Source organism: Nicotiana tomentosiformis, chromosome 2 (genome assembly GCF_000390325.3).
Source record: "Nicotiana tomentosiformis chromosome 2, ASM39032v3, whole genome shotgun sequence".
In the NCBI taxonomy this organism is placed as follows: domain Eukaryota; kingdom Viridiplantae; phylum Streptophyta; class Magnoliopsida; order Solanales; family Solanaceae; genus Nicotiana; species Nicotiana tomentosiformis.
The window spans coordinates 103,794,631-103,807,982 of record NC_090813.1 but is presented as its reverse complement, the minus strand read 5'-3'; the positions used below and the strand labels follow the sequence as shown (position 1 = coordinate 103,807,982).

The 13,352-nt window shown below is 40.5% G+C and overlaps 1 protein-coding gene across 1 annotated transcript; it reads left to right on the top strand.

Moving 5' to 3' along the window:
• The first annotated feature begins 10,775 nt into the window (after positions 1–10,775).
• Positions 10,776–12,182, top strand: LOC138905329 (uncharacterized). The gene is made up of 2 exons (XM_070193840.1): positions 10,776–11,003; positions 11,355–12,182. The coding sequence occupies exons 1-2, from the start codon at positions 10,776–10,778 to the stop codon at positions 12,180–12,182; spliced, it is 1,056 nt and encodes a 351-aa protein (XP_070049941.1).
• Positions 12,183–13,352: the final 1,170 nt, after the last annotated feature.

Sequence of the window (13,352 nt, the reverse complement as noted above, 5' to 3'; positions counted from 1 at the left end):
AAGTTATAACAAGAAGGAAGAAAGAGCTCGCGGATCAAACGCTACAAATTCATATTAATTAAACATGTATTCATGAATACAGTATTCCTGTGAGTTCGTAGTGACAAGAGGTCTAGTAACCATGAGCTATACTATATTCGACTAGCGAGCATAATTTTATGTTGTGTTTTTAGTTCATCACTCTGCGAATTCCACCAGGAATGCAAACACAGCAGCTATTTGAGGTGTCCCTACTGCAACATGTTCAGAACCTCTTGTCTGAGGGTGATACAGTCTTCTGTCTTGTGTTTGCATTCCTGGTGGAATTCGCAGAGTGATGAACTAAAAACACAACATAAAATTATGCTCGCTAGTCGAATATAGTAAATTAAAATATCGTATCCACAGGGATTGTTCCGGGTCATTTTAGAGTTTGAGAAGCTCAATTGAGGTATGTTGGCTAACTTCTTCTTAGAATCGAATCCCATGGTGTTCATGTAATTGGAGTAAGTTCTTGATCATTATTGAATTGGCTATTCCTAATGTGGTTGTGTTGAAGGATGTTTCTTCAATGCTTATTCTAAATGCTTCATCATGTCATCTTGCCATTTGAGAATATGTTAAAAATGTGGAATATATGTTAGGAATGTTAAGACTTCATGTAAAGATCGAAATAAAGGTTGTTATGCCAAATTGTATGAAAAGCCTCAAAAACTTCTCCGGGCCGTTAGAGGTTAAACTCATTCACCTCCGAGTTTGTTGTAGATAAAATCACCCTCGACTTGCGTGCACAGTCCGTACAATTTTTCGAAAAGCTTTTATTTGAAAAATGGATTAAAATGGGAAATAGAGCTTTAAAACTCAATTAAGTTGACTTTGGTCAACATTTTGATTAAACGGACCCGGATTAGTGTTTTGACAATTCCGATAGGTCCGTATCGTGATTTAGGATCTAGGCGTATGCCCGAAATCAAATTAAAAATTAAAAGTTTGAAAGCTTAATAATTTCTAAGAAATTACTAATGTTGGATTTATTGACCTCGGGTCCGTATTTTAGTTCCGGATCCCGGTATAGGTTCACTATAATATTTATGATTTGTCTTCCAAATTTGGTGAGAATCGGAGGTGATTTGACGTGATTCGGACATCCGGTTATAAAAATATATGATTTAAAGTTTTCTTGAAAATTTCCTTTGATTTGGTGTCCGATTCGTAGTCCTTGGTATTATTTTGGCGATTTAATCGCACGAGTAAGTTCGTATGATATTTTAGGACTTAGGTGCATGTTCGGTTTGGAGCCCCGAGGGCTCGGGTTGGTTTCGGGTGGTTAACAGATCAATTTTGGACTTGAGGAAACTACAGAAACCCGCTTCTGGTTTCCTTATTCGCGTTCGTGAGGCGAGTCTCGCGTTCGCAAAGAGCAAATTGGGGCTGGCACATTTTGTGCTTTGTATTCGCGACAGAGAGAATGCGTTCGCGAAGGCTTGAGGTGCGAAGCTTCGCGTTCGCGATCGAAGCCTCGCTCGCAAAGGGAAAAGGGCTGGCCAGGACAATTGCCTTCGCATTCACGAAGGGCATCTCGCGTTCGGGAAGGCCAAGTCAGGCAAGCCTCGCGTTCGCAAAGAGTAAAATTGGGCAGTAGGAATTTGTGCTTCGCGAACGCGAGGCACTGACCGCGTTCGCGAAGGGTAAAAATCCCAGAAACAGAACTTAAGTTCTGGAAATGGGGTTTCAACCCATTTTCTACTCTTTTCCATTTTTGAGCTCGGGTAAGGCGATTTTTGGGCGATTTTCACGAAAAAATATTGGGGTAAGTATTCCTTATCCTATATTGATTATATTTCATGATTTCATACTCATTTATATCATGAATCCGTGAATTTATGGAAGAAAATCAGATTTTTATAAAATCTTCCAAAAACGAAAGTTTAAAATTTGAAGGTCCATTTGATATCGGAATTGGATAATTTTTGTATGGTTGGACTCGTCTCGAAATGGGTGTTTGGATTTCGTAAGTTTTTCCGAGATTTGATACGTGGGTCCCACTACCGAATATTTTAATGAGTTTTGGATTTTATCCAGAAAATTAGTAAATTCATATGGAATTAATTCCTATGATTCGTATTGAGTTTTGGAGGAATTTGGTTTATAAGTTTATAATTTGGGACAAAATTAGAGTAATATGCTCAATAAATCGTCCACAGGAATCACCTGATAAGGTTTGATGACTTATTTGATCAGCTTCAAGGTGCCAAGGTGTTTCCCAAGATTGATTTGAGGTTTGGCTACCATCAGTTGAAGATTAGGGCATCTGATGTCCCTAAGACGATTTTTTAGACTCGATATGGGTATTATGAGTTCCTAGTAATGTCATTTGGGTTGACAAATACCCTAGCAGCATTTATAACTTGACACGAGGTTATAGCCTATTATTAACACCCTACACTAAAACCATTGCTCGTCCTCGAGCAATCAAACTACACTTTTATATAGACATGACATTTTTCAACAACTCTCATAATTCATCATACCAAGATTATTTCAAACAGATTAAGCACAATACCGTAACATCCTAGCCTCAAGATTTGACTCAAAAGCACCGTGCATCTGTTTCAGAACCCACTCACTTACTATAACACAGAGGTCAACGATATTACCTTTCCTTTATCAATCAAGTTCCCTCATACAACAATAGAGAGTAGTTCCACACATAATGAAAGTTAAGAACAATTAGGAACTCAAGATAGAAAGAATTCACTCACTCTCAGTAGTAAAATTCATATTCCACATAAGACGTACCATAGGCTTGCCCGTATTGTACTACCCAAATAATTGAGCTCATTCAGTCAAGGATCAGGTAGGACTTTCGTTGGTTGTAATGTAGGCTGCAGGATGGGTAGGATGCATTTGGATATAAGATTGACTACACCTCACTAAGTACTTTAATACATACACTTAACCATTCAAAACCCCACACTTATGTCAAACCAAAACTCCACCTGCACATCAATATACATTAACTCCCTACTTCTTTAAGCACAATTACATCAAGTTACTACTATCAAGGTATATTTTTCACAATCATACACTTATTATTTTTTCCTTTATTTTTCAATTCAAGTGGCTCTTACTTTTTCAAAACATTGTACCTTTCTCCTTATTTCAAAAGTTCCACTCAAAAGCCACACAAACCACTCCACACTTCAACTTTTACAAAGTTCATGACAAACTCAAGTGCTCACGAGAGGTACACAGTTCAAATATATGGTCAATTCAAAACAAAAGTTACGACTTGTAATGTGGTTTCCAAAGAAACATGATTATAGGCTCAAGGGGTTAACTAAGATACATAATAATTAGGTGGGTAAAAACATATATCTAGCTCAACAAAGAAATGCCTATATCACTTCCTAGACTGACTAAAACTACTATTTCGCTTTGCAAACACACGGGAAAAGTTCTAGACATCAAATGCAATGCACAGAATATACAAAACCTCCCACACACATGGCACATAACTCACTCAGGATTGTACTATTACGACACTCTAGTCAAAGCATTTAAGCAAAGTTAAGATCATACAATTTAAGGTACTTATAGAAGAGTCAAACACTTGGCCTAAGCATCACAACTAAAACACTTGCTATTCTCATGGTATAATAAAGTTAAGAGATATTGCCTTCAATTCAAATCATAGCACAAGGTTTCCTACTCCTAACAGAAATAAAAACTAACTACATCCGGTTCAAACAAAACCCTTGGAAAAGAACTGCGGCAAAAGGAAAAACCAAGGGGGAATTATTACACTACCTAACAAAAAAAAATCTTTTTTGTCTTTTTCTTTCAACTTTAATCCCTCAAGAAACCTGTCAATTAAAATATTTTATGTTTTGTGTCTATCTCTAACTACTACAACTAAGCAAAAAGGAAACACATATACAAACATACATACAAATATCCTTTTTTAGTATAATTGGAATGCGAATAACCCTACAAAATCCACCATGTAAGTATTCTTCACTCACAATTTGTACTTGAATGTGATACGTTAATTTTTTAGTCTATTGCCTAGTGTAATGACCAGAGATTAGATACAAAAATAAGCACCCATAATACCAAAGTAACAACCATAGTAGTTCCTACCACATGTATAACATCTCGGATACTGTTCGAACTGAGACGAATTGTGATCTTTCCCATGCGTTTGTTGCTAACCTTGCTTTACCGGAAATGTACTCCCAAAAGACTGCACCACTGACTCTAACTGAGTAGGCCTGGACTGCCCACGGTTAAAACCACTCTTGCCCCCAGATGGAGCTCCACTAAACCCGCCGGTGCTACGAGCCCTTTTACTTTCTCGCTTGGCCATATGTCCCTCTCCTGATAGGACTCGTAAGGAGAGCAGTATCAACTACCTTTTCGTAGGAATCACCTCGGACATCCCTAACCACCGGACCACGATAACGATGCTCAAGCCCATTCACGAATCTTCTCACCTTCTCATGCTCATCTGCAACGAGAAAGTGTGCATACGTGGCTAACTCAGTAAATTTAGCATCATACTCTATAACTAACATAGTACCATGGCACAGTTTCTCAAACTGACGTCTCATGTCGTCTTGTTTGCTCAATGGAATAAACATATCTATAAACATAACTGAAAACTCTGACCAAGTAATAGGTGGCAACCCTTCTTGTCTACCTCTCTGAACTGAATTCCACCATGACTCTACAGATCCTGAAAATAGAAAAATAGCAAACTCCACCACACGAGTCTCCTGCAGCCCCAATGTAGTTAGTATCTTTTAACAATGCTCAGTGAACTTTTCCGGGTCAATAGAAGCATGTGTAGCATCAAACTCTCTAGTGGCTTAAGATTCATGAAATTCTTAAGATCCTTAGATTGCCCTGTATTTGCAACTAGCTGAACAACCTGCTGAGGAACTATCTGAGGAGCTACAATATTCAGTTGAACTTGTGCTTGTGCCTGCGAAGTAGTCTGGGGAGCTGGAAGTCCACCCTGAGTAGGCATTAATGCCTCTAACACAATCAAAAATCTCACCACTGCTTCTGCAGGTAGGGTAACAGTAGGCACGACAGCTGGCACTGGTAAAGGAGCATCATGAACCACTTGTTCTTGCACTTGATCTGGCATAACAGCTTGGGGTTGACCCATATTTACAACTTCAGGCTGAGGAGCGACCTGTCTTCTAGTCCGAGCTCTAGTCTGATGAGCCCCAACTTGACCATTGCCTCGGGTAGTATCACGTCCAGCACCACGTCCAGGAGATGAGGATGGGTGTGTCCTAGCCATCTGCAAAAGAAATACTCCGAAGTCAAACTCAAGTTATTTCAACGCACGATCACGGAATGAAAGAAGGGGAAACACCATAAATGCTTAGTAGCCTCAAGATCATAAGTATGGGCACCTACATACTCATGAACAAGACTCTACTCAACACTGCTACATGATCCAGGACTTAAATCCTAAGCTCAGATACCAGTTTTGTCACGTCCCAAACTACCCCAAGGCGTGATTGGCATCCAGCTAAGATCACTCGCTAAGTGAACCAATTCATATACTCTTAACCTTTTATATAAGCCTTGAGAGAAATGCGTACAAGTCCAAACACAGTAAAAATTATTAAACGCGAAATAATTATCCAACTAAAATTATAAGTTATTAATAAAATCTAATGAGTACTCAAATAATAAATCTCTAACTCAAATTTTATACTAAGACCATGGAGCATCTAATGGAGTAATAGGATTTTAACTGACGGGCATGCAAACCCCAAAAGAAATAATAAACATAAGATAGCTAGAGGTGAAACATCAATAGAGATAAACCCCAGAAGAATGTGGCGGCTCACCTCAGCAATAGAATCCACTCAACAAACTTGTTTGCCACTATCCTCATCCTCAGCAATAGTATATGCATGGACATGCAGGTAATGAGTGAGTTATACGTAAATATGATCCAATAAGATCCTCGACCCGCCATTGAATACCTCTGGAACAAGTGTTAGAAAATACAAACACACAACGAGCACAGAAATAATATGCACATAAATTCTTTCACCATATAATTACTATATAAGATCCAAACTAATATTTAACATCACACACTTTTATCTTTAACATAATTCATACTACGGACTTGTAATAAGCAGCAGTGAAGAAAATTAATCAAACACCCCCAATGAGTCCACGGCAGCATACACAACGCCCCAAATCTATCACGGCGGCATACACAATGCCCTAAATATATTGTGGCAGAGAAGAAATAATTTCTATCGCCCCAACGTCATAGCACGAGGCTACGCCACACTACAAATCATTTAATAATAAATGGGCTACCCTCATCAGTTCTAAAAAATGAGATCCCTTTTGTAAAGTTGTATGATGCTTCCCCAGATTATAAGAGCTTGAAGGTCTTTGGTTGCAAATGTTATCCTTATATAAAGGGACAGAATAAGTTCTCACCAAAACCATATACATGTGTGTTTATTGGTTACAGCATCCTACACAAAGGATATGTGTGTTTTCATCCACCAACTAGGAGGGTCTTTATACTTCAACTCACTTAGCCATTTTTCTTTAGTTTTTTCCTAAAGTGCAGGACAATGTTGAGACAAAAAGGGAGACCATTGCTTCAACGGAAGTGTTACACACAGATACAGGACATGATCATGTTGTTCTTGATGATGCAGCTAATGTCCACACTCCTCATGACAGTAAGCCTTCTAATCAAGACCAGTCCACAGACTTGAACAATACAATTAGTAACATGTAATTTTATTGTTACTAATTTCGCCTTTACCTTTTCCATGTTAACAATTTAACATATGTATTTTGAGTGTATTCTTAACAAACATATAACAAACATACATGATAAAGCTTGGTGTGACTATTACATCACTTAAATTTCACTTAGAATGTGATATATAAAGAATACCTAATTTAATACCTAATTTATATCAGCATACACAACATTCTGAGGCACATAGGAATGCGTTGATGAAAGTGTTGAATGAGGCTTATGTACCCAACAACATTACTAGTGGAAAGATGGACAATATGGTAGGACAAGTATTAGAAAGCCATAAGATCACTTTCCACGAAGATGAACTATCGCTGGAAGGGTTGAGTCACAATAGGGCACTGCATATCACAGTGCAGTGCGCCAGGGCTTGGGCTTTCATCGCGGTCCGAGTCACATAGAACAATTCTTATTGCCGTGTATTCTTAGAGGAATTGGTCATGAAAATAAATGACTAACTTCATCCCCCATAAGACTGGATACTTATGTCTCCATATCAATACAAGGTCCGGGACTACACCAGGAAACCAGGGGGAAGATGCACCATAAATAAGAATATAGATGAGAAGGGGTAAAGGAAACATTACAAGTAATCAAGCGTTATCGGTAAGTTTCTACTTATGCTTCATGTTCCATTCTTCAGGGAATGGCATCTTCTCGGCGGGGATTAAATCGGAGGTCCTGACTCATACAAACCGGTCCATCCATCCTTGGTCCTTGTCCTCGTCTATACTCGAGAACAGCACCTTCGTGGCCCGATGCGGAAGCCTTATCAGTCCGCCCCGATAAAGACGGGGGTTGTATAGCCTAATGAGATGATCGAGGGTGAAAGACAACCCCTCGACCTTGCTCGAGAAGAATCTGAGTAAAATGACGATGCGCCAAAAAGAAGAGTAGATCTGGCCTAGGGTTACCCAGTATTGGCGGCAAAAGTCGATTATGATGGGATCGACAGGACCCAGTGTGAAAGGGTAAGTGTACACACTTAAGAACCCTTTCACATGGGTAGTGATGTCCTCCTCGGGGGTATGAATCACCACCTCTTTATTCTCCCAGTGGCACTCCTTTTTCACCTGCTCGATATTGCCTTCGGATATCGAACAGATGCATCTAGACATGGGCTCGCATCGACCAGGAACCGAAGAGGGTTTTTCGACTTTAAAGTTACAAGTAAGTTCGCATGGCCCGAGGATGCACTCTTCGATACGTGGCTCCACCGGTATTTTGTTACCGGTCGGCCGCGATGAGGATGCTTTTTCTTCTTGAGGAATGATTTTTGATATTTTTGCCATTGCTATATGAGGTTTAAGGAAGAAGAAGGCATAATTTATTTTTTTGTTTTTTAGAGAAGTTATTCTTTTGTTTGTTTTACTATCAAGTGGTATTAATTAATGACCTTGGGAACTGTGCAGACGCGACGCTTCAATCGCTTCTATCGCTTACGTCACGATGTTGACTTCATAATTGGTCGAGGTACTAAATGGAAGGCTCAGTTCGTTTCTTCTCGTTACACTCCAAGAAACGAGGGGACTATGTGTATACGGTAAAAATCGGGCCGACCCGATTTTGCTGTTTGATCGAGACAAGGGAGTTGCATCGGCGGCAGCCTCGTAATAAATCAGACCCGAGCTCGAAGATGAGACATCAAGCCTAGAGATCGAAGTGTACGTTGAGACCGAGACCAGCAACAATTGAGACCAAGTATGACCGACTTCGAGGGCAGCATAATAACGAAATGGTGAGATGTCAGTAACCGGTCGAAGATCATGGCGTGAATCTCGGAACGGATATCCGTGACTGGTCGAGGATCATGGCGTGAATCTCGGAACAGACCAAATCAGAAGCGGTTAACTAGCTGTTTATATGATTTTCTTCTGTAATTAGAGACATACCATAATTAGGTTTCCTCTACTATATAAAGAGGAGTTCCAATCATTTGTAGGCATCATGATTCACTGATAAGAATACACATATACGCTGCTTTCTTTGTCTTATTTACTGTTCATCACTTCTTGTTCGATCCTCTGCTGTTCTTATTAACTAAACCTCGAGACTATCTCGAATCGAGGTCGAGGCATTGTTTGCATATGGGTTAGATTTATTTTTGTCCAATTTATCTATTTAATTCTTTATTTATCAGTTGGTACTGGTTTAAATCACATATCCTTAAAACCACAATATAAGTTTAATTGTTACTCGATTTTCTGGGTAAACATAAACAACACAAAAATTGAAGAGATCAACAATTATTAGGTTCTCTTCTAATAGAAAATAGATTTCGCAACTTAAAATTGACATGGTATAAATACTACTCCCATGTTTAAGCTGAAAATCAATAGATAACACGAACGTGATAGTTTAAGGGGGTCATGTTCTTCTACGCGAATGCGTCCATAGGGTCGCGAACGCGAAGACTTGGGGGGAGCTTCCTTACGTGAAAGAGTAGAAAGACTCTCGAACGCGAAGGCCTTAGGCTGTTGTGCATCGCGATCACGACAGGCCTCTCGCGAAGGCGATGAAGGCCTGTCTAGTGACTTAAAACAGACTCCAAATACGGGTTTAAGCCATTTCTTCAACATTTTTCAAGAACCAAATGGGTAGAGGCAATTTTCAAGAGTCATTTTCTTCCCCAAAGTGTTGGTAAGTGATTCTAAACAATTTTCTTTCAATTACCCATTACATTTCTTGAATTTTCAACCTAAAATCTAGAGTTTTCATGGTAGAATTAGGGGTTAGGGTAGAAACTAGGGATTTCAGAAATTTGGGTATTTAGACCTCAATTTGAGGTCGGATTCGAAAACCAATTATATATCACGGTCCCGTCGGTGGGAAATTTCGGGTTGTGACAGTTGGTATTAGAGCACTAGGTTACATAGGTCTAACGATTCACGAGCAAGCTTAGTAGAGTCTGAAGGATCGGTACGGAGACGTCTGTGCTTATCTTTCAGAGGCTATGAAGTTTAGGAACAAGTTTCACTTCTATTCTTCTCTGTCGTGCAATTTTGCTTTCTCAATACTGATTGAATTCTTCTACTCTTATTCTCTAGCAGATGGCGAGAACACGTACCGCTTCCTCAGCTGAGCAGCAGCCAGAGCCTCCAGTGACAGCTCCTACGCGGGGCAGAGGTCGAGGCCGAGGCTGTGCCAGAGGGGGAGGCAGGGCAGGGCTCAGCCTAGGGCCAGAGCAGCAGCCTTAGCATTGGAGCCTGAGATAGAGCTTAACGAGGAGGTTCCAGCCCAGACTGTTCCAGCCGGACCAGCTCAGGTTCTGGAGGGGTTCATTGCTACCCAGTACTTCAGGACGCTTTTGTCCGTTTGGTGGGCCTTATGGAGAGTGTGGCCCAGACTCCTACCACTCCCGCTCCAGAGCAGATAGCTCCCCAGTATCAGGCTCTAGCAGCTCAACCAGTCGGATTAGTTCAGCCGGTTATTGCGGCACAGGTCGGAGATGTTCCAGCTATGTCTTCTGAGGCTTTATCTAGTTCAGCATATATGTATGAAGTGATCGTGCTTCAGCTCCTAAAAGTGTCACTTGATTATAACATAGTGTCTAAGTCCTATCTTCATGGAAGATAGGTCAATAATAGATGCATGCAGGCTTTTTAGAATCAATAATAGCTTAAAGAATTTAAGGACAGGGATGTATTGTACACATTTTGAATTACACATGTATATGAAGGTCTCAACTAATCATTGGGGCAAACAAACTTAGTTATGCAGCAATTACCAGTTGACTTTATCCAAATAAGATCATGACTTGCATGTGAAGAGGAAGATATCTTAACTATAACAGAATATATATACAACAAAGATTCATGAAAATAAGACAGTTTGATACATATAAGATAGCTTCCTATAAATACATACAACGGTTAAGTATGATCATGAGAAGGTTATAGTGACAACCCAGAAATTTGCCCTCGGAATTAGAAGATACAGATACAGAGAAGAGGCCACTCCGTCCCAAACTGAGATGGTCATGAAGGAGACCAAGGTTGAGGCTTCCCAGGCAGTGGAGGATGTCTCAAGGGATGAGCCCAGAGTGATCGACATTTTCGGATCCCCTCAGATTTCGGATGCTATGATCCACGAGGCCAATATATTGCAAGGTCGCTCTTATGAAGGCATTCACGGGGCAACAAAATCCATGGCATTTTGGATTGGATTGAGTCGGCTGCTTGGGAGGATGCCACAAGGTTTGGTGGTTTATCGGTAACGAAAAAAGTACTGTCATTGGGCGCTACCGGTTCTTCATCGAGCCCAAAACTGGTGGACCGATTCCCGACCCCAAGTGTTAATATCGATGGTAAGCGGAATATAGTTCTTTCTATCCTGGTGGATGCCCGGATTTTATCTCCACTAATGGGGATTGCTAGCTACCTTAGATTCTTGGTCACCGAGGAAGACCAAGCCATGATGAACACGATGGGGGCCGCTTGTCTTTTTAATGAGGCCCAACATGCTCTGAATCGGGTAACTTCGAGTGTCTCTCCACTATTTCTTTTAAACTCAGAGTTGTAGATAATTCTAACATTTTCTTCCTTGTTTGCAGGCTTCGGTGTTGCATCATGAGGCTTTCCTCCGAATCCGGGAGGAGCACAAGGCTGAGGTTCGGGATCTTACTGAAAAGAATGATACTTACAATGTTCTTAGCGAGAAGCTTCAGGCCAATTTAGTGACTTCTCGGGATGAACATGCCGAGATGGCCGAGCAGGTATTCAGAGTTCTTCATGATAGTGAAGATGAGTTGGAGACAACCACTAACGATCCGATTTTGCAGGTTCGGCAGAGGCTCGAACAAATCAGATGGCTCCAGACGCAAGTAGATGTGATACATGCCGAGGTAGAAGAATTCAAAAAGAATATAGACGTCCTCACCTGGAAAAAGGAGACCATCCAAGCGCAATTGAAGCTGATCGAGACCCAGCTTCGAGTTGCAAAAGAGAAGGCCTCGGTGCAAGTAGAGAAGATCAAGGAGCTTCAGTCTTGGTTGGATGTGGTCGTTTCTGATAAGGCATGTTTGGCCAACGAACTCGAAGTGGCCAGATCCGAGGTGACTGTGGCTAGATCCGAGGTGGTCGTGGCCAACACAAATGCTGATGCTAAAGTGGCCCAGTTTAGGGTCGATATCGAGGCCATCCAGTCCAAGGCTAGAGTCATGGTAGATCATGCAAAGTGGAAAGCTCAAAGTGAAGCCCTCGAGGGAGTTCATGCCCAGGGTTTCGATATTGCGGCTGAGATCAAAAATGCTAAAGCGGAGGAAGCCATGGCCCGAAGGCTGGCCTTCCTTGAGGAAGACTCCGAGAGCTCAAGTGAATCCGAAGATGGAGAGAATCCTGAGGATGGAGATACAACCTCCGATGAAGACCAAGCCACTTAGGACATTAGGTTTTTTTATTGTTCTTTTGCATTTTTTCTGAGGCCGTTTTTGGCCGTTGTAAATTTTTGTATTTAGGTCGATTTGGCCTTTGTAAAAAAAACTATTATATATAAGCCTTTTTTTTCCTTTCAGCTTTCATATTTTTCCTTTGTATTTACAAAGGCTAAAAAATGCCTTGGCATAAAATAAGGTTGTGTTAAGGCGTTAATGGGCGATGTTACTAAAGTTTTCTGGGTTAAAACGTTAATGGGCGATGTTACTAAAGTTTTTTCCCAAATACATCTTACGTTTTGAAATTTTTTGCCTAGGTTAGCCTTTAGAACCGGTTGTGGAAGAATTTTCTCTTTTTTGAAGGCCTATTTTTGTTACGAGTTTCGGACGTCTCTGAACAGTGATAAGTTGGTCGTAGCCTTTTATTTCAGGATGTGAGTGGTTAGCCCTGGAGGACATTGAGGGGATTTCAATGGACGGAATACCACGCACCAAGAAACTCAACATCCTAAGAGCCATCTCCCTCTAAATTTTGCCACCAGGCATAAACAGGACTGCATCATACATGTGAACAGCCAAGTATTCTCACAACTCGTCGTAGAATAATAGAGCAGCATAAAAAATAAACCAGGGCATGAATATCATCCATTCTGCCCGATGACATACCCATAGAAAGTGCCACACTAGAGTAACAACCCGTTCAGATGTAGAATATATATTCTTATTAGGCCTACCAATGGGACCTCAATTCAATTTCGATCATCTGAAAATAGGAAAGTAACCTCCAAAGGTCCACAATAACTTATCCATAACATAGACCATCAACTGTCTAACCATGAACATATCTTCACTGTACACAATCAAGGAATAGTCTGCCTAAGAGAACATCTAGTCTTTAAACCTAAAGAAAATAGAAATCTCCATATCCGATTCCAACTGCGCCACTCTAATAACAGACACATCGCTCATATACAATCATCTCATAGAAATACTCATATAAATCTTCTGCGTCACGTAGCAAAACCTGAACCTCAGTAGCCAACAACCATGCGATTACTGTAATACTAGTAAAGCATTTGCAAGTCAAAACAGAATGTGTCTCCTAACACACAAACTCCTTAGGGTGATACAAGGTAGTATTAACATCCTCTAAACATCTAAAATTTCCCATGCCATCTA